This window comes from Camelus ferus, chromosome 3, assembly GCF_009834535.1.
Source record: "Camelus ferus isolate YT-003-E chromosome 3, BCGSAC_Cfer_1.0, whole genome shotgun sequence".
Classification (NCBI taxonomy): Eukaryota; Metazoa; Chordata; class Mammalia; order Artiodactyla; family Camelidae; genus Camelus; species Camelus ferus.
The window spans coordinates 17252780-17275959 of NC_045698.1; the positions used below are offsets into that span (position 1 = coordinate 17252780).

The following is a 23180-nucleotide window of genomic DNA, read 5'->3' on the forward strand; positions in this document are numbered from 1 at the left end:
TTTTAAAATTCAAGAGATTAAACACTATCAATTACTGTAATATCTCATTAAAAATCTAATGAAAACAAAAATTTGTAACACATTTATAAATTAATATATCATGTATATGGTAGTTGTTACCTTGGGGAAAATTTCTGGTTAACGTCACCTTAAATCACAGTGAACACGTTCTAAAATTTACCTTCATTGTCTTGTACTGTGAAGTTTGGATTGACAGCAGCTAAACTGAAGAAAAATTTCTGTCCACCTAAAGGATCATCTTTGTCTACTGCACTTATAGTCTGTATTAGCTGCAGAAGAGAGAAAAATGTATAGTTATCAAACTTCCTTGAGTATAATCTGCTTTATAATATGTAATTTTTAACATCCACTTTGTCTAACATTTTTAAAAGGCAATTGATTTTCTTCCTTGTGCATGTATCTTTACCTGAGTTATTCCATCTTTTTGTTATTACTTTGATTTTAACGTCTCCCCCACTGTTTATATCTGCTTCTCTCTATTTCCCCTAAATATTATCCATTATTTGTATTAAAATAATAAATAATAATGTTGTATTCTTTACAGTTCTATTTAGATATAGCATTTGAACTGAGTAGGTTATTTCATTTAAACATTGACCTGGAAGAGTTACTTAATGTAGGAAAATTTAGAAAATTATTGTAATTAAGGCTTTTCTCCTCATCAAAAGTAAAGTGAAAACTAATCAAAGAATGTAGATTCTATAAACAATATATGTTACTTTATTAAGGAAAGACAAACATTACCTACTTTAACAGTAGGTTAACTGTTTACTTCATCTGCACTTTCAATCAAATTATGTATTTTTAAATTCCACATATACATACTATGGGGATGGTTATTTTATAAGGGTAAACTCTTGGGTTTATTTTAGGGTAAGAATATAAGAAGCCTTCTCGTAACAAAGTAGAAAATTTAACACCTTATTCTATAATCAGATCACTGCTTTGAACATATTATATAATTAATATTATTCATATATGTAACAAGTATGTATTTTTACATATTTATCAATTTCATCTTTAATTTATATGTATAATAACATTTTATGTATTTTTGCATATTTTAATTTTCAGGAAGGCTTCAGAAGTTTTAAATATGTGTATCAATACCTATAGAAGTGGTCAAATTTATGCTAACTGAAAGGAATATATTTTTACTGCATTAACTCAATATTGTGTTGATACTTGATGGAAATATTTGTTACTGGTGTTGATTTAAAAAGGGATTTTTAAGCTTGAAAAATAATGTAAAATAATTCAAAAATAAGAAATTATTTTAACTATTCTATATTAAGTTTTCCTATAGGTGTCTTATAAGAATAAAAATGTGGTAAAATTGAGGTACTCCCTAATCATTTATTTCAAAGTGATACAAGAAATATAAGTGGACCAAAGATAAATGCTGATTGTCTAGAAGTAAGTAGCAAAAAAAGATTCAAAACTTTAAATCATTTAAAATATATATTTAAAAATACAGCGTAACTGCTTTATGAAATTTTTAGTATTGATTTAAGATTAAATAGAACCAAGAATTTATGGCTAATGGCATATCCATTCAATAAAAAACCAAAGGATGGTAAATATATGAAGGAATTAAAGAGAAAAATGTTAAAATAATTTTAGCCAGTACCCTTGGAGAGGTATCTATTCAGTTACAAAAATATTTCTTAACTGACTTTTGTTTGTGGAGCAGTCTCAAGGATTTTATTTTCAAATAGCAACTTACAGGAATAAGTTGAAGAGGGGAAAATGACATAAAGGAAACAACATATCAAGAAAGACAGTAGGCTAATGGAAATTCTTATGTTCCTATATGGAAAGATTAATATGTTAACTCTCACATACAGATGCATAAAAATGATAGAAATGTAAGAGTAGAGCTAATGGTCTTTTAAAATAAAAACTACAATTTTCCTAATAAATTTACATTTGCAGCTGTGATTACAAATTACAATTCCAGTTCATTTTTATGGACCAAAATAACACAATTCAGAGAACAAAATGACCCACATCTTTACATATCTCTATAAGAAATTATAAAGGTTTACATAAAAATTCTCAATTAAAATGTGCTATTTTAATGAAAGACGGTAGCATTGTATACGCTAGCAATATGTCAGTGACTCATTAGTATATTTTCATTAAATATTATAATGGGAATAAGTAAAACTCATTTAATAATACAGACAAAATAGAATCACATGCTGTAAATCAATATCATATCACAACATATTTTTATGACCAGAAGACTTTTTTTATGCAGATGGAGGCACTTCCTTTACAAGATAGATTTTTTTCTTTGAGACATAACTTAACTTGGCTTTTAGCATCCAACTTCTCTATATCCAGCAGTCACCTTTCAATATAGCCTTCCTTTCCATTTCCAGTCAGACATTAAAAAATCACATTTTGTTTTGGCATATGTACCATAAAAAGTTGCAATTCCACTGAAAAATTGGCAACAAAAAGGAGATAAAACTCTCTTTCCTGTATAAGCACTCACTATTTTATTTCTACTGGAAACAAATTCATTTTGACTCACTTCAAATAAAAGAGGTTCCACAATTAGGGAAATAAAAATACAGGTGATGTCCAGTATTCATTCTGAGCATATGAAAATGAGACAGACAAGTCATTTATATTTTATCTCCTCAGCAATTATGTAATTGGTTTGTATTTTCACAAGGCAATTCTAAAATAATCTTAAATCAGCTTGAGAGGTGTTTCAGTGATCGTATTATAAGGGAGTGCGAGATGAAGAAAGGAGTTTAAGATATTTAGTTAGAAAAATAGCCACTAAGTTCTAATGTTGCAGCTTTTTCAGTGAAAAGACTCGTAGTTTATGCTGATGAAAAAATTCCCTTTGTTCTGGTAAAAAGCACTCTTTTTAGTTGTTAGGAAAGTAACTAAACACCATTCTATGGAAAACATGTAATGAGATCTCGGGGGTTAATAAGGGCCTGGAGCTTGGATACTATCGATGGGTAAACATAAGCTGCACTTCTCCCTGGGGAGACTCCCTGGGAGATGTCCTGTGAGACTGAAATGCTATTGCCTTCTCACAGAAATTAAAAATATATATTAAAACATATTTTATTGAAGGAGTAAGGCATGTATAAGGGGAATTGTAAGAAAAGAGAAACAGCCAGTCCTCTCTTCTCTCCTTTCCCAAGGTCCCCTGACTCTCTCTGAGATGGAAAAGATGGGAGTCGAGTTGCCTAGTTCAGGCACAAGAAAGGACTATTAATATCACATCAGTTGTATGTTTCCCCAGGAAAAGTCTATCCTTAGGCCAGGGAATAGACAAGAAAGGAGGAGGGGGCAGCAATTAACTTTACTTCTGTCTCATTGCATCCACACGCCAAATGAATGGAATTATGTTCCACGTTGCTCTAAGTGCTACTCTTAAAGAGAACTTAATTCAGAGGAGTACTACTCTATCAATAACGAAAGCACACCCAGAAGTCCCCCCAAATCTCCCACTTCCCTAGAAGGAGGGAAGACAACAGTTAAATTAATTTCAAGAAAGGCTCAGTGAAGGGGTGCTTTATTAAATAACCACTTGGCTTTTGCCAGCTAGGATGTCATAACCTAGAATTACATTATTGAGTATACAACAATTTAGTTCAAACAAACATTTTTTCAACCTGTGAGACCAAAAGGACATCTAACAAACTGGTCTTACTAAAACTAACGACTATGGGAGGCTGTTACACTTACAGCCAATTAGAAGAAAATTATTAGTCATGCTCTTCCTGTCAAGTTTGTCAAAATAGGCTAACCACTTTTTAAATTAAAATCATCTTTGATTTTATAATGTTCCCTCAGTATACCAGCTTGTTTTTAATAGTTCAAAAAGTATATAATTACTGAGCCAGATAGAGGTAAAAAAAGAAAAAAAAAAGCATAAGGAAAATAAGCACAATCCCTTATTTTGTATATTTTGAATACATTGGGAAATCAATATTTATAAGGACTCAAAAGCTCTGAAAATATATCTCTTGAAAATCAAATAGAATAACCATAGAGGAAGCAATGTATGCAGCAGTTGCCAAATGGATAATTTATCTTGTAGAGAAAAGGCTTCAGCTTATATCATGCTGAGCCTGCCAGGCAGAGGACTATTTGGAACACTATTTTTAGGGCACACTGTTTCATTAAGAAGTAGGTCGGAAGTAGCTAAGTCATTTAAACATTCCAAATTAAACATTTCCATAACATTTTCAAATAAAAAAAAATGAATCCATTGCAGCAATTCTACCACTTCAAACAATAGACAGGCTATTGAATTCCTATTAGAATCTTCTGAAGGGAGAAGTTGAGTTCTTCCACAGTGTAATTTGCATAAAAATGTAACAATGACATTGATGTTTATAAAGAGCATCAAATGATGTCAAAACACAATACAGTTTCGTGATGGATTCTCTTTCTCTAATAAAACACATTTGGCTCCCAATTATTATTTATAACATGCAGCTTCCTTCTGTGAAGATAGCACTCAAACCAATTAAGAGCATTTCTTTCAGCCATACAGGCTGGAGCTTTTCAAACAACAAAATGAGTCCACTGAGGAAAGACTTAAAGAGTTATAAACAAAGCTGGTGTAGGAAGAATGTTTTAAAGGATGAAAACTAAGTCATTAAGCACTTTATGTGTTGCCATAATGATGAAAAGCAAATACAAGTCTTAGGCGTGAACTCTGCGGTCCTGCTTCAAAATCGTATTCGCATACGTTGGGATATTGATGGGATGTTTTGCTGATCCCCGGTATTTGTCTCTGTTTTCCCCATTTTCATTTCCCATCTCTCAAGCACTTACTAATATTTATGTAATGGCACAGCAGGGTCTATTTTTCCTTTTGTTTGAAAGTTTAAAAAGTTGTTTCTTCTTATACCTTAACTTTCATGGCTACGGTAAAATTTCATATTTACATTAGAGCTTTACGAAGGACATATGAAATGTGCTATACTGTTATTTAAAACGTTTTCAACCCTAAAAACATCAGGCTTTGGTCCTGATTGTTTGTTTTTAATTATATTAATTTTTAATATAATTGCTGGGACTTTATATGAACAATTTTATTTCTTTACTCATTCCCCTCAAGAGGGGACAAAAATTAACGTGCCTGTTAAAATCTTCTTACCCTTTAAAATCCTTTGAGTACTTACCTGTCCTGGTCTGGCATTTTCACACACAAAAGTGTCATAGAACACAGCAAATTGTGGGGCATTGTCATTAACATCCAAAATTCTCACAAAAACAGCCACCCGAGTCATCTCTTTGGGATTGTCTAGAAAAAGGAAAGGAAAAATGTGTTTATGAAAATCATTCGTACACCAGATTTAATTTATATAAGCATCTTGTGGATATTAAGTGCTCACATACAAATAAGCATCACATTCATTCTACTAATTTAATGAGCAAATGCAATAAAGAGAATTACTGCAGAGCCTAATTAAATAGTCATGAATTCAGTTATTACTGGGCTCAAGAGTACTAATAATATTTTGAAAAATAATTTTAAAAGAACAATCCACTGTAATTGAGTTCATACTATACTTGAGTCCTTACTCCCCAAATATGTAAAATAAGAACATATTTACTAAATCTTTATTATATGTCATAATATTACTTAATTTATAACTTTTTTTTTGGATAGAGTAGTTTTAAATAAATTAGTAACTTGCCCAAGGTCATCCCCTAAATCATAGTTGTTGAATTACAATCTACCCTTCTGACTACTACTTTTATCACTAAAATGTATTCCAACAGTTACTCTCAACTCTCCTTTTGGAAATTTTAATATATAACTACTAATTTTACAAATTGGATGGAAATTAACAATGAAATACAAGATTTAAAATATCTCATTAATATAATTATTACTGGTACCATTTCAACAATCCAGGCTCAATTTTGTTAGCAAAATTAGCTTAATAGTAACATGTAGTATAATAATCATGATTTTATTTTGCTAAAAATCAAGAGCTTCAAAGTTTTCACATATAAGTATACATTTAAAAATTGTTTTGATTTGTAAATGGAACTTTAAAATATAAATGTCTATTTAGCCTAACCTTGGGTAAAAACCTCATATTAGTCATAATTGTATTATCTCTACCATGGATTTTTCTAGCCATGTGTACTGATATCTGAGAGTGTTTTGGCATCTTAAATTCAGGTTATAGTCATCAGCCTTAGTGATATTAACATCTCAGTCTCTGGATATGTTTCACCTTCTATGTGAACTTTGACAAAGTCAAGCTGAAGATCACTATAAAAAGAGAAAGGTGATAATTAGCTAAAAACAAAGCAAAACAAACAAACAAAAAATAGCACATGAGCTGAGGGACAGTAGCAATCTTATTAAATGGCCTCTACCAACATGGGTTATGAGTAATATTTACCCTTGGGAAATTTATCTAACTTTCCAATTTTATCTAAATTCTTTTCAGATACAGTGTTAAAAAATATTGTCAGGTACAAATAGAGAGTATCACTACTCAAAAAAAAATTTACTTCTCCTCTTTTTTCTCCATGTAATTATAATGTTACTAAAATAATGAAATCAGCACTTTTTAAAAATAGCATGTAAGAACTGATTACTTGGCAGGGACGTTTACAAGGCTGAAATAATATGAAAGAAGGCAGACAGAATTCTAAATCCACTTGAAGTGTATTTACCTTTCCTTCCTCTCTTCAAGAGAAACTTTAAAACCCATTCCCTCTTTAACATTCTTGTTCAGTCTTTCTTCGGTCTTCTTAACCCATATGCATTCAGTTCTCAGGTCTTATTTCATACTTGCTAATCTACTGCTGCATATTGCTCACCTCTTAGTGTGTCAGGTGCTTAGAGTTTACACCCTGGAGTCAAAGAGAGCTGCTTTGATTCCCACCATTCATTCATCATGTGACTTTGGCCAGTTTACATACTCTCTCTAATGCCTTGATTTTACTCCACATGAATCAAAATCGAATTTCTAATCTTATAAAATGATTTGAAAAATTACGTGAGCTAATGCGTGAAAACGTCTTATCAAAGTATCAGTTCTTTGGTAAACACCAGCTACCAACACATGTTGACTTTTATTATTAAGAGGACCTTTACTATCCCTGTTACATCATGTTCATCTCCTTACCTTACTTAAGACCTTATGCTACCTTTCTCCACACAAAGCATCTACATAATAAAAACATGTTAACTAGCTTTCCTACAATTCATGTGGGTCTCAAGAGGAGAATATTTGGGAAAAAATGGAGAGAAGAGAAAAAAGAGAAAAATGCTAGTCTGTTATTTTCCTACATCCCCCACTCCTAAACCATTTACTAACACCCAGAGGCATAATGTTCACCTACAAGTCAATCTTCAACTACCCAAAGTTACTTGTTGCCTCGTATAAGAGAAGGGCGGTCTGATTCTTCCGTATTTTCTAGAATGTGCTCTTTAACCTACTTTTATAGTTAGTGGACATGAGCAAAATGTTTTCTTTCAGTATAAAGCCTTGACATAAAAATAGCTCTTTTATTTTATTCACTTTACCTATGCCACAGAAACCAAGAAGGACAGAAAGTTTCATATCTAAAAAATTGCATCGTCAGTCCCTTCCCTAACACAATGTGCAGATTCTCCAGCCTCTATACACATAACTCAAAGCTCTTCAAATCAAAAGCTAAATCCACAGGGATAACACGCTTTGTAAAGCATCAGGCCTGGAGGCACCTATTCAAAAAACAGTGCTTACACTAATCTTTTTACTGGCAAATGCGGAGGCTTGTGTATAAATAAAAATAGGAAGCATTCCAAGGAAGCAACAGACTGAAAAGTAGCCAGCACACATTTACCACCTGAGCCTGTCAGTCAACCAACAAGCTCCATGGTAGCAAGAATGTGTGAGCCATAAAGGGTCTCAGAATGTGTCCTAAGGTATAAAACCATGCCATGTATTCACAGCCTTCTCTATACCTTCAAGAAGAAGAAAACTTCAGTCATTATCCAGGAATCCCAGGCTTCAGAGAGAGATACCTTTTGTTCCTGGTTAGGGCAAGAATTTCCACCAATGAGGAAGAAGGTTTAGAAAAAGGAGACCTTCGGTCATCAGCTTTGCTCTATTGTTCTCAGAAGGGACTTCAGGGATCACAGTTTAATTTTCAGATGTGGGTATAGGAACTCATTGGTTTCTACAACACTGTGTTTTACCATCCCTCATTGTGATCTTAATTTTAGATTTTATATTCTTCACATGACATATAAAAATATTTTTTAAAGAAGAAAAAGAGGACTTATTCCATGGTATAGTGCCCTAAACGGTTGCCTGGAGCAGGGGTCCTTGCAGTATGAGGGACTACTGCTATAGGATGTAGAATTGAACTGTTGGACGCAGGGTCTGGAAACACACTGGTAAGAAGTACATTTATAGATCATTCTGTTCTGCTTTGGGCTTGGTGTCTGACATACTTACCATAAACCTAGTGTTTAAAATCTAGTAAAAACAATTCTTTATACGCTGTTTCCCTCTAACCCTCATTCCATTTAATAATCGGCACAGCATAATGGACCCCTGACTGTTTGTGGTTTGGCAGGTAGGCATTTCCAGCAGTTACTCCATAGATTGATTTTCTTTAAGGGCAGAAAGTAGGTTTAGTTCTTAAAAAGAAGAACATAATTGACTTAGCTTTTTACAGAATTGTAATTACTTCGACTAGCTTTAGAAGTTAAATTTCTCAAAGTATCTGAAATGGAAAATGCAGTTCCTAGCTCACTGGGCTTGAATAAGGATCTTGAATCAGCCAGAGAGCACACACAACCGTGATTCTAGAATAATCAGACTGGATCCTGTCAGGCACAACTAAACACTGTGATATGGAGACTGATATAGAAATAAAAGCTTTCCTTAAGAAACACTCAAAAAAAAAAAAAAACCAAAAAAAAACCACCCTTCAGTTCACCCTAAGAGGCACAGCCATTTTTATCTCACTAAAGAAAAAGTGGATCATTTAGATGGTAGGACTAATCTTTATTCTGAGGCGTTAAGGTCATTGCTGATGATCTGTCTAGCCTAATTTTATCCTTCTGAGGCGCTTGGTAATTCAGTCCCAATGCTCTGCCTTCCAAATCTGGAATGGTTACTTCAAATAACTCGACCTTGATACGTGTTTGTGGATTCAACTTAGTTTTTCAGATCTGAAATGTGGGGGCTTAGTTTTTCACCGTGATTCAGACCCTAATTAGTGTTTCTTTTTAAGACAGTTAAAAAGTTCTATTCCATGCACGTATCACAATACAGGGATCTGAAACCATCAACAGGTTAGAGTGTGTGGGCAGGGCTGGCTTCAGAGGCACGGGCCGTTGAACAGGGCCTCACACTTAGAAAGGCCCCACTCACCCTTGTTTTAACACTCTGCTGTTGCTATGTTAAATTCCTTAATCATGTTTTAACAAGAGACCTCACACTTTCATTTTATAACAGGCTCTAAAAATTATATAGCCAGCCCTGTGTATGGGCAAGAACTTTTGCAATTAGAGACAGGTATGATTTTGAATACTGGCTGTGTCTATTATTAGTTGGATGAAATTTTGTAAATTAGGTATAGAATTTAGTATTGGATCTACAAACAGAATGACTAGTTTCAAATCCCAGTTTTACCAGTTCTGGCATTGTGACTTTGGACAAGTTACTGAAACCTCTAGAGTCTTATTTCCTTCTCTGTTAAATAAGGTCAATAAAAGTATTAGGAGTGAAAATTAATTTAAAATTCTTAGAATAATACCTGGCACAGAGTGCTAAATGTTAGCTATTGTTACCAATACCTTTGTTTCTTCACCTATAAAAAGGAAGTAATAATATCTATGTGTTTGTTGTTAATTCAGGGACTCCCAGCATTTTAGCATAGATTTTAATTCATAGTGTCCATGCAGTAAATTTAATACATTTCCCTTTCTCCCAAAGAGAATATTTTTAGTTCCCAATTCTAGATCATTTTTATTAGTTAGTATTAACTGTAGACTTGTGGATGACTATAGCTATTTCTCAGTATATACAGAAACTATTTAAAAAATTATAGGTGTTGAGAGGCCTTTTAAAACCTTAGATTGAAATTACAATTCACGTGTGCAATGAGAAGGAATTATTCTTAATATAAAATGAAACCTAAAAATATGCTCAATATTATATACATAAAATTCATCTTACTGATTTCAGCAGCTATAACAGTAAGATTGTGCCACTGAGATAGTTCACGGTCAAGTGGCTTTGATGTATAAAGGGATCCATTTCCAGAATGTATGTTAAAGATCCTGTCAAGGTCAGTGTGGCGATCCAAGGAAAATCTGAACACGAGGGCAGAGAAAAATACATGCAGTATTATTGAAGGTTTATAGGAGAAAACAGTGAAATGCAAAGACACACATAGAGTGATAAATAATAATTTCAGGAAAGTATATAGTACTGAACTGGAATGCAGACTGTGTCATCAATTAATCACACACACACACACACACACACACACACACACACACACACACGCTGACCCTCCCCCAGCCCCACCCCGAAACCTCGTTCCAAGACCTGAATCGACCATTGTTCTGCATTCAAATGCTGGTCTTCTGAATCCTTGCATTATCGAATCATTATCTATTGCCACATTCAACTGACCTTCATGTATTTTTTCCAAAAAAAGAGTTGGAAATACAAGTTTTACATTACCAACTAACTTTGCCTAGTGATCGAGACTTCTAAAGAATTATCACAAAGATCGAATGCATAACATCATCACCAGAAGTAAAGTCTTCTAGTAAGAATATTGGAGATAACATTAGTTTCCTCAAAAGTGTAGATCATCAATTGATGACTGTGTTTAGTCGCTTCAAAGTACAATACACAGGTAGCTTCATTTTCTTACCCATGTGTATCATTATAAAATTTATACATTTTAACTAGATATATTTTAAAAATAGAAAAGTTTGGCATAAGAGTTTTTATATATCTGTAGCAAATGAAGTCTTAGTACATGTATTAAAAAAACAAGTATTCTGCAAACTAATTAAAGGCATCGTGCTGGGTGTCATTCTAAAACTTAACAACAGGTTTATCAATTAGGATGATGTAGTTGGGATAAATCCCATTATTTGGGGGATTGTCAGCCAAGGTTTAAAAGAACTGTACCCCTCACTGGTGGTTCCTGTCACTTCACAATCCTAGTGGTTTACAAATGTTTTAGAATTTTTGAGTTAGCAAGCATCTTTAATGTTCCCTATTAAAAAATTTAAAAAACAGAGCAAAATAAAGATGACAAAACCAGGAATATTATTCAGGTATGGCGTATATTTTCTTAAGAGACAACCGTTATTTATTTTAAGGAAAAATATATGAAATAGCATTTTTAAATTGCATTTTGTGAATAATACTACAAAATAATTTTTAAAATGCCATAAAGCTTTTTTTCTTTTAATGTTCCAAACGTGTATAATATTTCCAAAAATCGATTGAAATTTATGATCTTTATATTGGGTTTTGAATAAATTGCATTAGAAGAATAATTTAACATTTCAATAGTTAATGTGATTTTATTTTTGAGGACTGCTTATTTTAGACTTTTACTTTAAATCAGTTCTAAATAGAACAGACCAGTCATTTACAAATTTCCTTAATAAACCCCAGCCATCTCTATTAACACAATAGGAATTTAGTTTTGTATTCAAACTACCTGTTTTAGCCATTCACAAATTACACAAAACTTTGTATCTCTGTATCTGGAATAATTCATAAATTATATCCCAAGTTGACAAAATTCTTTTATTAGTGAAAGATCCGACATAAATTTTACCTCCTCCTTGGAGTGTTCCGTGAGTATCTGAAGTAGAAGCTATTTGTCCCCTTCCATCCTAAGGTCCCTTGTACCACTTATCTCTGTCATTTATCACATTGTATTCACAATTCATTTCATCTCACATCTCAAACAAGAATCAAACATGAAAATGGCAAGCATCATACTTAAAATCTAGTAGGTACTCAACGAATATTATTTTTCATTCTAAATCCTCTTCCTTAGCAGACTGAGAACTCCTTGAGAAACATGTTAATAATGATGTTGTGACCCACAAATATTCGTTGAATGGAAGAAAGTATAACTGACCTCTTTGACATTTTGGCAAATGATGTGTACTTATTTCTATAGAAATATGACAGGAAGTTGCAGTATGTAAATCAATATAAAGCATCATTGTCTTAGCCAAATCCGTTTTATGTCTGTGTTGTCTTTTTTCTTGTACTTCAGTTTAAAAAATAATGATAAAACTTAGAGGATTATGTGAAATTACCTTGAAGATACAGAGACATCCTGATTCTTTTTCAAACATGATATAATTACAGTTGACCCTTGAACAACATGGGTTTGAATTTTGTGGGTCTACTTATAAGTGATTTTTTTCAATAAATATTGTAAGTGAAAAATATTGCTTGCTATATCAGTAAACAAAGGATGCTGCGGCCATCAAGTCATCAGTCACTACCACAGCCCCCGAAGGTGAGCTGGAGGGAACTCAGGATGAAGACAAACAGGCAGCCCGCCTCTGCCACCACCCACAGCGGTGCACCCTGAGGGAACTCAGGATGGGAAAAGAACAGGGTGTGAGACCTACATATTTAGGTGCATATCAAAGGAATGATTTCAATGGCAGACTTTTGCATCTTCCCATACATAGAAAAGTGCTAAATTCCTTAACTTGAGATATCTGGTTTTCTTTAATTAACAGTAATCTTTTGATGTTCTGACAACCTGGTCTTTGTCATAAAACTAATATCCTGGCTCCTCCCCTGCCTCTTCAGAGCAGTCTCTCAGAGCTATCTGAAAAGTTGTTATTCTGGGCTTAAGTCCTCAGAAATGTCCACCAAATAAAATATAACTCTCAACGTTTAGGTTGTGCATTTTCTTCAGTTGACAAGATAAACTACAGTATATATTTGTTGAATAAATAAATCTGAAGTTGAATGCTTGGATGCAGAATTGTGGACACAGAGAGCCAACTATGAGGTTATATTCAGATTTTCAACTGCATTGGTGGGGGAGATTTGTGCCCTTAATCCCCAAGTTGTTCAAGAGTCTACTGCTGTATGTTCCAGTTCTCTATGGCAAATTATGTTATTACCTAAGATTTTCATTTTTAAATCAGTTCCAGAATACATATTTTAGGTAAACCTGTCTGATTATTGCATTAGCAGCCACAGTATATGACATAAACAGTTTATAACATGACCAGTATTATCCAATTATCCATCCCTAAATACGTTGCTTTAGTAAAGCTACTTTATTCCTTTGATAATATATATACATTTTTTGATTTGCGCGTTCTATCAAGATTAACATGCAATAATATTCATTTCCATCTTCTACATCAAGTTAGCATAAATTTAAATATGCAACAAGAATCATGGTGTAGACTCTGTCATCAATAAGCAATGATGTCACTAATTCTGTTGCATTTAGTGCACGCAATGGATTCTTTTCTCCTGGTCTCCAGGACTTGCATCCTGATGGAATATTTTACTTTTTGTTTAAAAAATTCACAGATACATTTTGATGTATAACAACCATCAGTCTATAAAAAGATGCAAAATTGATTTCATTGTGTGGAAAAATATCTTTTATACTGTCACTTAATAATGTCACTAGATTTAAACTGAACTTAAAAAAAATATTGTATTTGATTTTTAAAAGGCCATTTTAAAACCAGGAATACATGCCAAGGGAGTGCTTGGTAAGTATTTAATGAGGAAAATTAAGCACGTATATTGGTTATTTAAAAGCTTCAAAGGAAAAAAATCCAAGGAATGCAGCAATTCCACTGAAGATAAATGTGGTGGAGAAGAGGCATTTATGGGGAAGTCATGCTGGCAGATGGGAGCTGTACTTGAGTGCCATATGCAGGTTTTGGCTGCCCATATGTAACCTCATGCTGTATGTGAAGATAAGAAAATATTTAGGTAAAATAATATAAATCAAATAGCAATTTATATATACATGTATATATATAATATGACTCTACTTGAAGATCTGATAGAACCTACAGAAATTTTAACTTTAATTTGAGTTAGTTGCATGGCCCATAAAATTAGAGGTTTCTGACATTCCACTGCAGCATAGTTAGGAGTGTGTACTTGGAAATTGTACAACCACTTGAACTCCTACTTGACTGGCCAACATAGAAAAAAAGAAGCAAAATCAGCTTGCTGAGGATGAAGGAAACAAATGAAATCCAAAACACATGACGGACTAATGGTCTAAGGCAGTCATTTTAATGGTGAATATTACACATAGATACCTGTACTTTTTTAAAATGAGAGAACAAAGGTCAATGAAAACTTTGACCCTTTCTCATTTGTATGTGTTTTTCCCATTTCATATATTTTTAGGTGCCATAAGAAAACAAAGCAAAAAAAAAAAAAAATTTGAAATCACTCTGATCTTGTTGGAATGTTCTAAATTTTTTGATATAGCCCAAACAACAAAGTCCCCTTTTGATGATAGGAGTATAGAAGAGTTTCTACAATCATAACTACATTGTAACATAGTTATGATTTTTTTTTTACTGTTAAAACCTCTCTCAACCTCACATATTATTTAAGAACCTGAAAGCACAAATAAGTTGATTCAGCGACACCGCAAATGAACAGCTGAAATGGTGCCCTTTACCTGTACCAGGGCTCAGGACAACAGATACCTCAAAGAGCCAGGCAGATGATACGAGCCAAGTGTCAGGCTAAACGGCACGATTAAAACCGAAGCTAATGATGAGATCCATGCACCTGCTGCCCCAGAACAGACTATTTACTATAAACACTTGTGCTCACCAAATTTATGTGCACCGTACGGAGACACTCTCTTATCTTTCAGTGCATTTAAGTGCTTTAAATAGAATTTCATGATCTCTATGTTTACTTCAATTCCCCTTTCTTTTCTTCTTAAACAGAAGCATAATTACCTGATGGGGCTAGAAGTCGAATCTGGGTCCCTTGCCATCACGGTACCAATGATTGTGCCCACTTCAATATCCTCGTGAACCTCGAACAGATAGGAGGATCTGCTGAAAACGGGAGGCTCGTCCACATCTTCGATAGAGATTTTCACAATTGTCGTGTCTTTAAATGGTCCTAGGTAATAAAAGCGTGGATCCACGTGGGTATTTTCTGCTTCTACCTTCAGAGTGTAAAGCCTTCGGCTTTCGTAGTCAAGTGGCTGTATTAAAAATAAGTAAGTAAATAAATCATCAAATTAGATTGGATTAGAGGGTCCTTCCAAGTTACAGTATGATTTTTAAAGCCTAGCTGAGTTCTGTCAAGTTGTTCATTAACTGTAAATCACTAAAAGTAATAAAAATACATACTCTTTACATATCATATAGAACTTACTTTTTACTTTTTATGTACTTAAAATGTAATATTCCAGAACATAAGAAGATGAAGTTTTAAATGTCAGAAAAATTGAAAAGGGTATTAAGACCTGTCTCCTACAGAGGTAACTCATTGTAAAACATGGGCTGGTGAATTGTGTGTGTGTGCGTGTGTGTGTATGTGTGTGTGTGTGCGCTGCGGTATTGGCTACTGTAAAGTTTTTCTAAGCAAAGAATCAGTTATCATTTAAAATTTATGTTGTGATATTTCCATCCAGTTTAATCGGCTGGCTCATGGCACTACAGAAACCTGATGAAGTTTTGAAGACTAATATAAAACTTTCAGCAGTTATATGAAACACTGAATATAAGAAAAGCCTTGGATAAAGAGAAAAAATTTGAGAGCTGATTGATAATTAGATTACATTATGAAACAAAAAGGAACTGAAATATTGAATTGGTCACTCTATACTGGTCACTATTCATTTGAAAAACAATTGGTGGGGAAGGGAACTAGCTCAGTGGTGGAGTGCATGCTTAGCACGCACAAGGCCCTGGGTTCAAATCCCAGGACCTCCATTAAAACAAACGAACAAGCAAACAAACATAAAAACAATGGATTGTGTACCATGGGCTTTGCAGTAGAATCTGAGGATAGTTTTGTGATTAGCATGTGGTTATTTTATGCAAATAGAGTGTTCAGGACATTTCACTAGGACCTATGCCTTATTTTTTCTTATAATGATGGTACTGAGTCTACAATAAAAAACTAGTTACCTTCGAATTGTATCATTGAGCATATGTTAGGAGTAAAGTTTAATTTATGGAGCAGAAGGGAAAATGTGAACAATGAAATTACCTTCCCATCCATGCTGTCTCTTTTTATTAGCAACTCTAATTATTGCTTCATACATCTGGATAGATGGCATGCTACTTTTTATGCCTCCAACTGTGAAGATCTATGGCTATTACTAGTTATTAACTATTTTTTTTAAGAAAACAATGTTAATGAAGGGCTTTTATTAACATGGCTCAGAAATACAATCACACATATATTAACTTGCTTTTTAAATTTTATAAAATCTCAGGTTTCATGTTTCAATCAGCAAAAACACTAGACCAAATGTCTAAGGAGAGGTGGAAGGTATAGCTCAGTGATAGTGTGTGCTTAGCATGCACAAGGTCCTGAGTTCAATCCCCAGTACCTCCGTTAAAAGATAAACAAACAAACCAATTGCCTCCCTCCCTCCAAAAAAAAAAAAGAAAAGAAAAATTTTTAAATGTCTAAGGAGATCTTTGGCTTTACGTGCCTCCTATATGTGCATTTACATGAGAGTTATATTTCTTAATGGACAATGCATGAGTGGGTAATACTGATGGAAATCTCCACTTTCTAAACAGCCAGATCAGTATTTCTGCTGGTGTTTTGTACCTTTTTCACAGTTATGATGCCTTCCTGTGTGTCCTTCTCCGTTATGATGTCAAACATATCAGTCCCATCGCCATCAATAATTCGGTATTCTACTTCAGCATTTTTCCCAGTGTCAGCATCAGTCGCTTTTACACTTCCAATGGCTGTGCCAACAGGGGACGACTCCAGAACTCGAAGATGGATGGTGTCTGCAAAGAATAAAGAAAAGAAGAGGGAGAGAGAGAGATTTCTCAACAGAGGATTCAAAGGGAAAATGTGTATTAGAGAATATTATATATCTTTGACTCTACATTAGATGTTGACTAATTAATAAGTTGAATATGTGTAATATGGATAAGATAAAGTCTAGGAACAGAACAAGTGAACATGTGGGGGATTTGGACTGTGCATACTATGAATAGCGAGTACCAACCCCTAATTGTATTAGGAATTCTGGTTTTAAAATGAGTATGTTGTCTTTTTTTTTTCATTTGCACAGATAACTAGAGATTAGCTTTGAGTGCAGATATGCACCTGCCTGTGTTTATACAGTCACAACAAATCACAGAATACAAGGTGAATATTTACACATTGCAGTGAATATATTTTTATTGTTTTCCCTTTGTTATTTTTGGTTATTTGCTAATCAGTTTATTTCAACTGCAGGGCAGCACATTACAAAATTCCATGCAATCAGACACAGTGGGGAGAAATCCTACTTCAGTGTGTGACAGGGAAACAAAGGACAGTCTAAATACAAAGTTGCTCTTCACAGCGTCAGTGTAAAAAACACTAAGTTAAACACTAAAATAATTCCATTTGCAGCAACATGGCTGGACCTGGAGATCGTCATTCTAAGTGAAATAGGTCAGAGAAAGAAAAATACCATATGATATTACTTATACGTGGAACAACAACGACAACAAAAAAGACACACATGAACGTATTTACAAAACAGAAACTGACTCACAGAATAGAAAATAAACTTATGGTTACCAGGGCAAAGGGGATGGGAAGGAATAAATTGGGAGTTTGAGATTTGCAGATGCCAACTATTATATGTAGGATAGATAAACAACAAATTTCTACTGCATCGCACAGGGCGCTGTATTCAATATCTTGTAGTAACCTAAAATGAAAAAGAATCTGCAAAGGAACATACGTATGTATATGTATGACTGAAACATTATGCTGTACACCAGAAATTGACACAACACTCTAAACTGACTGTACTTCAATAAAAAAAAAAAAAAAGTTAAAAAAAACACTAAGTTCTGACAAATCCCCTTCCATTCCAGAGGAAAACAAGGATTTCTCTAAGCCCCCAGTGCACCTAGCTGTGCTTCCAGCATGAGCAACCTCTACTGCTAATGAGATTCATGTTTCAGCACCTGATCGTAAACCACATGTCACTGACAGATTAATCGACCTGAAGCACACTTCTGATTAGAGCACCTTCTTGCTCATAAACCTTAAGTCATTCTCCTTAATACACATACTTAAGTCTAGACCTCTTAGCCAGTCATGCTCTTGCCAGAGTACATCTTTCCTAATGTGTGTTTTCCTTTAGTCACTTCCAGGAAAGATTTGTACCAAACTGGACTTTCCAAAGTCTTTCTTGTCAAAAATTCATTTCCTACATCTCTCTATACATTCTTTACATCTTATTTCTCTCACATAAAATTCTTCCCCCACTACCCTCAAATAATCATAACACAATTTACCAAATCGGAGAAAACGGCTCTATCATGGGCCGAGTGTTCAAGGGGTAACAGCCCTCAAAATTCCTATGTTGGGCCCCCAGCCCCAACTCAGTACCTCAGAAGGTGTCTGTACTAAAAGACAGAGTCTTTAGAGAGGTAATTATGGCTAAATGAAAATATCAGGGCGATCCCTAGTCTTACGTGACTAGTGTCCTAAAAAAGAGACTTAGACACAGGCAGGCACAGAGGAAAGCCCATGGGAAGACAAGAAGATGGCCATCTATGAGCCAAAGAAAGGCCTCAGAAGAATCCACTTTGCTCTCGGACTTCCAGTTTCCAGAACTGTGAGAAAATTAATTTCTATTGTTTAGACCACCTAGCCTGTGGGACCTCGTTACGGCCGCCCTAATTAACTAGTCCAGGCACCTTTTCTGCTCTGTTTGAAGTCATTTCCCAGGAGACAGCATTAAGACTGAGTTTCCACCACACTCCAATTAGTCCCTTAATGTGTACTTTTTCATTCCTTTTCTACATTTTTCTCTACCAATCCACACTACTGAAAGCAACTCTCCGTTCATTCCTTGGCTACTGTCTGTCTTATTGGCTCTCTTTGCCTTTGCTGTTTCTCCTAGAAACATCTATTTCTGGCTATTCAGACGACACTCTCGCTTACTTCCTTCAGGTAACTGCTCAACTCTGCAAACGCTTTCAGCAAAAACCATACTGAAAATAACCTTATTGAAAATACCACTCCCAGGCACTCTGCATACCACTTGCCACTGCCAGGCATTCTATTATTTACTTGTTTATTTGTATGTACCGTGAAGATGTTACACAGAACAGAGATGACTTTGTAGTTTTTTCACCATCATAATCCCGTTGTATTTTTTGGAGTATAGTAGCTACTACACACTTACTTGTATTTTGGATAACCAAGAAACACCCTAACTCATCTACCAACTCCTACACTTGGCCAAATCCAATCAAATCTAAGATACTCTCAGTACACACTGCAACCGTATTGCCTCTTTGAAAACAGTAATTTTATCAGTAATCACTCAGAGCTTCAGAACTCTTCGGTAGTTCCATTTGTATTTAAAATAAAGCATACATAGGCTGGCGCTGCAGAGACTGGCTCCTCTTCCCTCTCATTCTCCCCCTTCACTAATAATCTCCATAACACTGGTCTCCTTTAGGTTTTTCCAATATGCTTTTCCTACTTCAGCTTGATACACTTTTCCTCTTTATGAAAGACAAAACATCATCAACTCTAGCCTACTTAGTTAAAAAATTTTTCTTTAAAGTTTAAATAACAGTAAGTCATTACCTTTTAACATGTAACTGATTTTTTTTTTTTTTTTGCCTTTTTTGGTCCAACTTTTTTGTTTTTTGGTGAGGGGGTTGTTTGTTTGTTTATTTGTTTTAATGGAGATGCTGGGGATTGAACCCAAGGCCTTGTGCATGCTAAGCACACACTCTACCACTGAGCTATACCCTCCCTCACTGGTCTTTGTTTTAGATATAAGATATCTGTACCCTTCAAGAGGAATTTAGAGTTCTATGATTTATAATATTAGTATTTAAAGTTTTTCAGTATAAAAGAAAACCTGTAGTATAATATAATAAAAATATCCAAAAAGAAACGTAATATTAGAACTGATTATACAAATCTTTATTTATTAATTTATACTTGTAAAGTATCTGTACATTTTTTTAAATCATAGTCACTAAAAAAGGCCTAGAATTCCATTCCACCAGAATATAACAAAACCTGAATGCCCAAACACTGGTCACTAATACAGTGCTTTTCTATAATATAAACTACGTCTTTTTTGGAGATTTGCTGTTTCTAAGTCTGAGGAATGGAAAGGTAAGCGAGGTTAGGATCCCTTGAGACAGAAATTAAGTGAGATATCAGAGATTATTGTGGTCATAGAAAAATGCAAAGAAACCAATCAGCTTGCTTCTTCTGTTCAGCATTTAAAACATTTGAACATTGATAAGTCAATAATTATTTAGCTGATTAAAACACATTAAATCAGATTAGGTTTCTGGCAATGCAAATTAGATCATTTAGTTCAACTTTCTAGCTGGAAATCAATACTTATGGATCACAGAGACAGAAGTATACATTGGAATGTATCAAAAAAGTATGAGCTCCAAACTGAAGAAAAATGAGAACTTAGAGAAGTAAGTAAAAGCTGAAGCCCCTTTTCAGTCTGAGGATATGTGACATTTTCACAAAACTGATCTTTAATTTGACGGCCCCTTGAAGCATGGAGAATAATATCAAAGCCCAGATTATCCACAGGGTAGTTACACACCAGTGAATAGTTTCCACAATAATCTAGGACTAGTAAGTGCTTTGCATTCTATGGAAGGGTGATCAAGGCACCCTTCATAACATTTACATTCACCTTGGGGGTTCAGATGACCCTGGAGAGCTGTATTTTTACAGACATAGGCAGCTTTAACTGCTAGGGGAGAAAGATGATGCTGTGGCATCCACAACAGGTGGGGTGAAGGATCACAGGGCAGTCTACAGTGCCTTCAGGGACACTGTGTATATGGACGAGAAAACCACTGAGATAATGCTACTGAGAGGACCCTGCTTCTCCGCCTCCCTTCATACCTTTCTCCCTCAAGTGCCTTTTGCAAAAGTGTGAGACATTAATAGCCCTGGAAATATGTATCACAGCTCAATAAAAATACAGTCGTAAATACTTGGCTCATAAAGCCACAAAGGAAGGAAAATAGTGGAGTCAGGTGTCATAGGTAAAGAGCAACATGCACATGCCTGCTGGGGTGTATGCACACACGCATACACACACATATATACATGCACACGTGCATATGTACATATGTGTATATAAATACATATGGATCCATAAGAAAAGAGAAATAAGCTAGTAGAAAATAATTAGTCGAGGATGTAAATGGAAAACAATTTACAGGAAGAAGAAACAAGAAAGGCAACTAGAGAGAGACACTGGATCTTAATCAAACAAATGCAAATTAAGATTAAAAAACATGATATGATATCATTTTACACCTACTAAATTAACAAAAATAAAGCCTGAGAAAACCAAGTGTTAAAAGTGGTCCAAAAAGAACTATTTATGCAGAGCTGATGGGTGTTAAATTTGGCACAATGACTTTGGGAAATGTGTTAGTGTCCTAGTGTTGCTATAACAAAGTACCAAAATCAGGGAGGCTTAAAACAATAGAAGTTTATTCTCTTACAGTTTTGAAGGCTGGAAGTCTGAAATCTAGGTCTCTGGCAGGGCCATTCTCTCCTTGAAAGCTTTAGAGAAGATCTTTCTTTGCCTTTTCTAGCTTAGTGTTTGCCAACAATCTTGGTGTTCCTTGACTTGTAGATGCATCGCGGCAGTTACATGACCATCTTCTCCCTGTATGCTCACCTTGTCTTCCCTCCATGTGGCCAAATTTCCCCTTTTATAAAGGTCACCAGTCATATCGGAAAAGGGCCTCAACCCTAATCAACTCCTTTAAACTTGATCACTTCTGTAAAGACCCTATTTCCATTTAAGGTAAATTCTGTAATACTGTGGATTTGGCCTCAAAAATATATTTTTAGAGGACACAATTCAACCCATAACATGATTATATGATGTGACGTTAACTATTAGCATAAGTAAAATCCAGCAATGTGCACAGGGAGCATAGTTGCAGAAATGCCCTACAGAATTATTGTTAGAAAAATTTTTAAAAAAAGAGGAAGAGAACCCAAATGTAAAGAGAATAGGTAACTAAACTGTTACATTATCACACATCCCAGTACAACACAAAAGTGAAAACTATGAGCTGTAGTTACATTGGAAAAATTATGGATGAATTTTAGTTGTATCATATTAAGTGGAAAAAAGCAAATTTCAGAAAATTATATATAGTGTGATACTATTTTTATAAACCATAAACAACAAGAAAAACTTAATAATAATGTGTTTAGGAATAGATTAGTATTATATATATATTTATACATGTGAATAATCTTTCTCAAATATATATATGTACAAAATTCAAGGATCATGCAGTGAATGCAATTATTTTTAAAGTCCTTGTAATGCTTTTAAAGTGGTGCTACTGATATTCTCTTATAGTTATTACATCCTCCATGAAAATACAGAATAAACAAACAAACCCAAATACGCCATAAATAATTGTCAAAGTAAGCATCACTTAAAAGTGTTAGTGTTCTTGGCTCTTGACAGAAGTAAACATCTTCTTTTTAAAATTCAACATCAAATGTCACAAATTTCAATGATTATAACTTTAAAAATATATATAATAACAACAAAAGGAAACATAAGTGAGTGTCAACAGGAAAAAACAAAAACAAAAACAAAAACAAAAAACACTGAAAAGCAACCATAAAATAAAATTCAAAAGCAAAAAACAAAACAAATGAAACACTTTAGCTGAATCCTATCAACAAAGCTACTAATGTGGAGTCATCACATGAAGAATATTAAAAATATATTCAATGTGTTTTAAGGAGTAAAAGTTGTAAGATTTTTTAACTAGAGAATAGCTATAAAAAGTGGCTAGCTATATTGTTATGAAGCCAAATATAATGAATAGATATTAATAATATAATAGTAGAAGCTAAAACAGTTAAAAATAGTGGCTGAGTTAAACA

The 23180-nt window shown here is 34.2% G+C and overlaps 1 protein-coding gene and 1 long non-coding RNA gene across 2 annotated transcripts in view; one reads left to right on the plus strand and one right to left on the minus strand.

Annotated features, from left to right (window-relative positions):
• LOC116660607 overlaps positions 1-15102 on the plus strand; it is a 34504-nt gene extending 19402 nt beyond the window's left edge. Inside the window, exon 4 of the long non-coding RNA XR_004316179.1 lies at positions 14987-15102. This is a non-coding gene — a long non-coding RNA (uncharacterized LOC116660607). The remainder of the gene's footprint in view (positions 1-14986) is intronic.
• The window catches only part of LOC102506546 (cadherin-10), a 160928-nt gene that overhangs the window by 7198 nt on the left and 130550 nt on the right, over positions 1-23180 (minus strand). The window contains exons 6-10 of the mRNA XM_014557540.2: positions 16839-17026; positions 14999-15252; positions 10212-10348; positions 5190-5311; positions 182-290 (exon numbers count right to left, since the gene is read on the minus strand). Coding sequence (XP_014413026.2) covers positions 182-290; positions 5190-5311; positions 10212-10348; positions 14999-15252; positions 16839-17026 — 810 coding nt within the window. The remainder of the gene's footprint in view (positions 1-181; positions 291-5189; positions 5312-10211; positions 10349-14998; positions 15253-16838; positions 17027-23180) is intronic.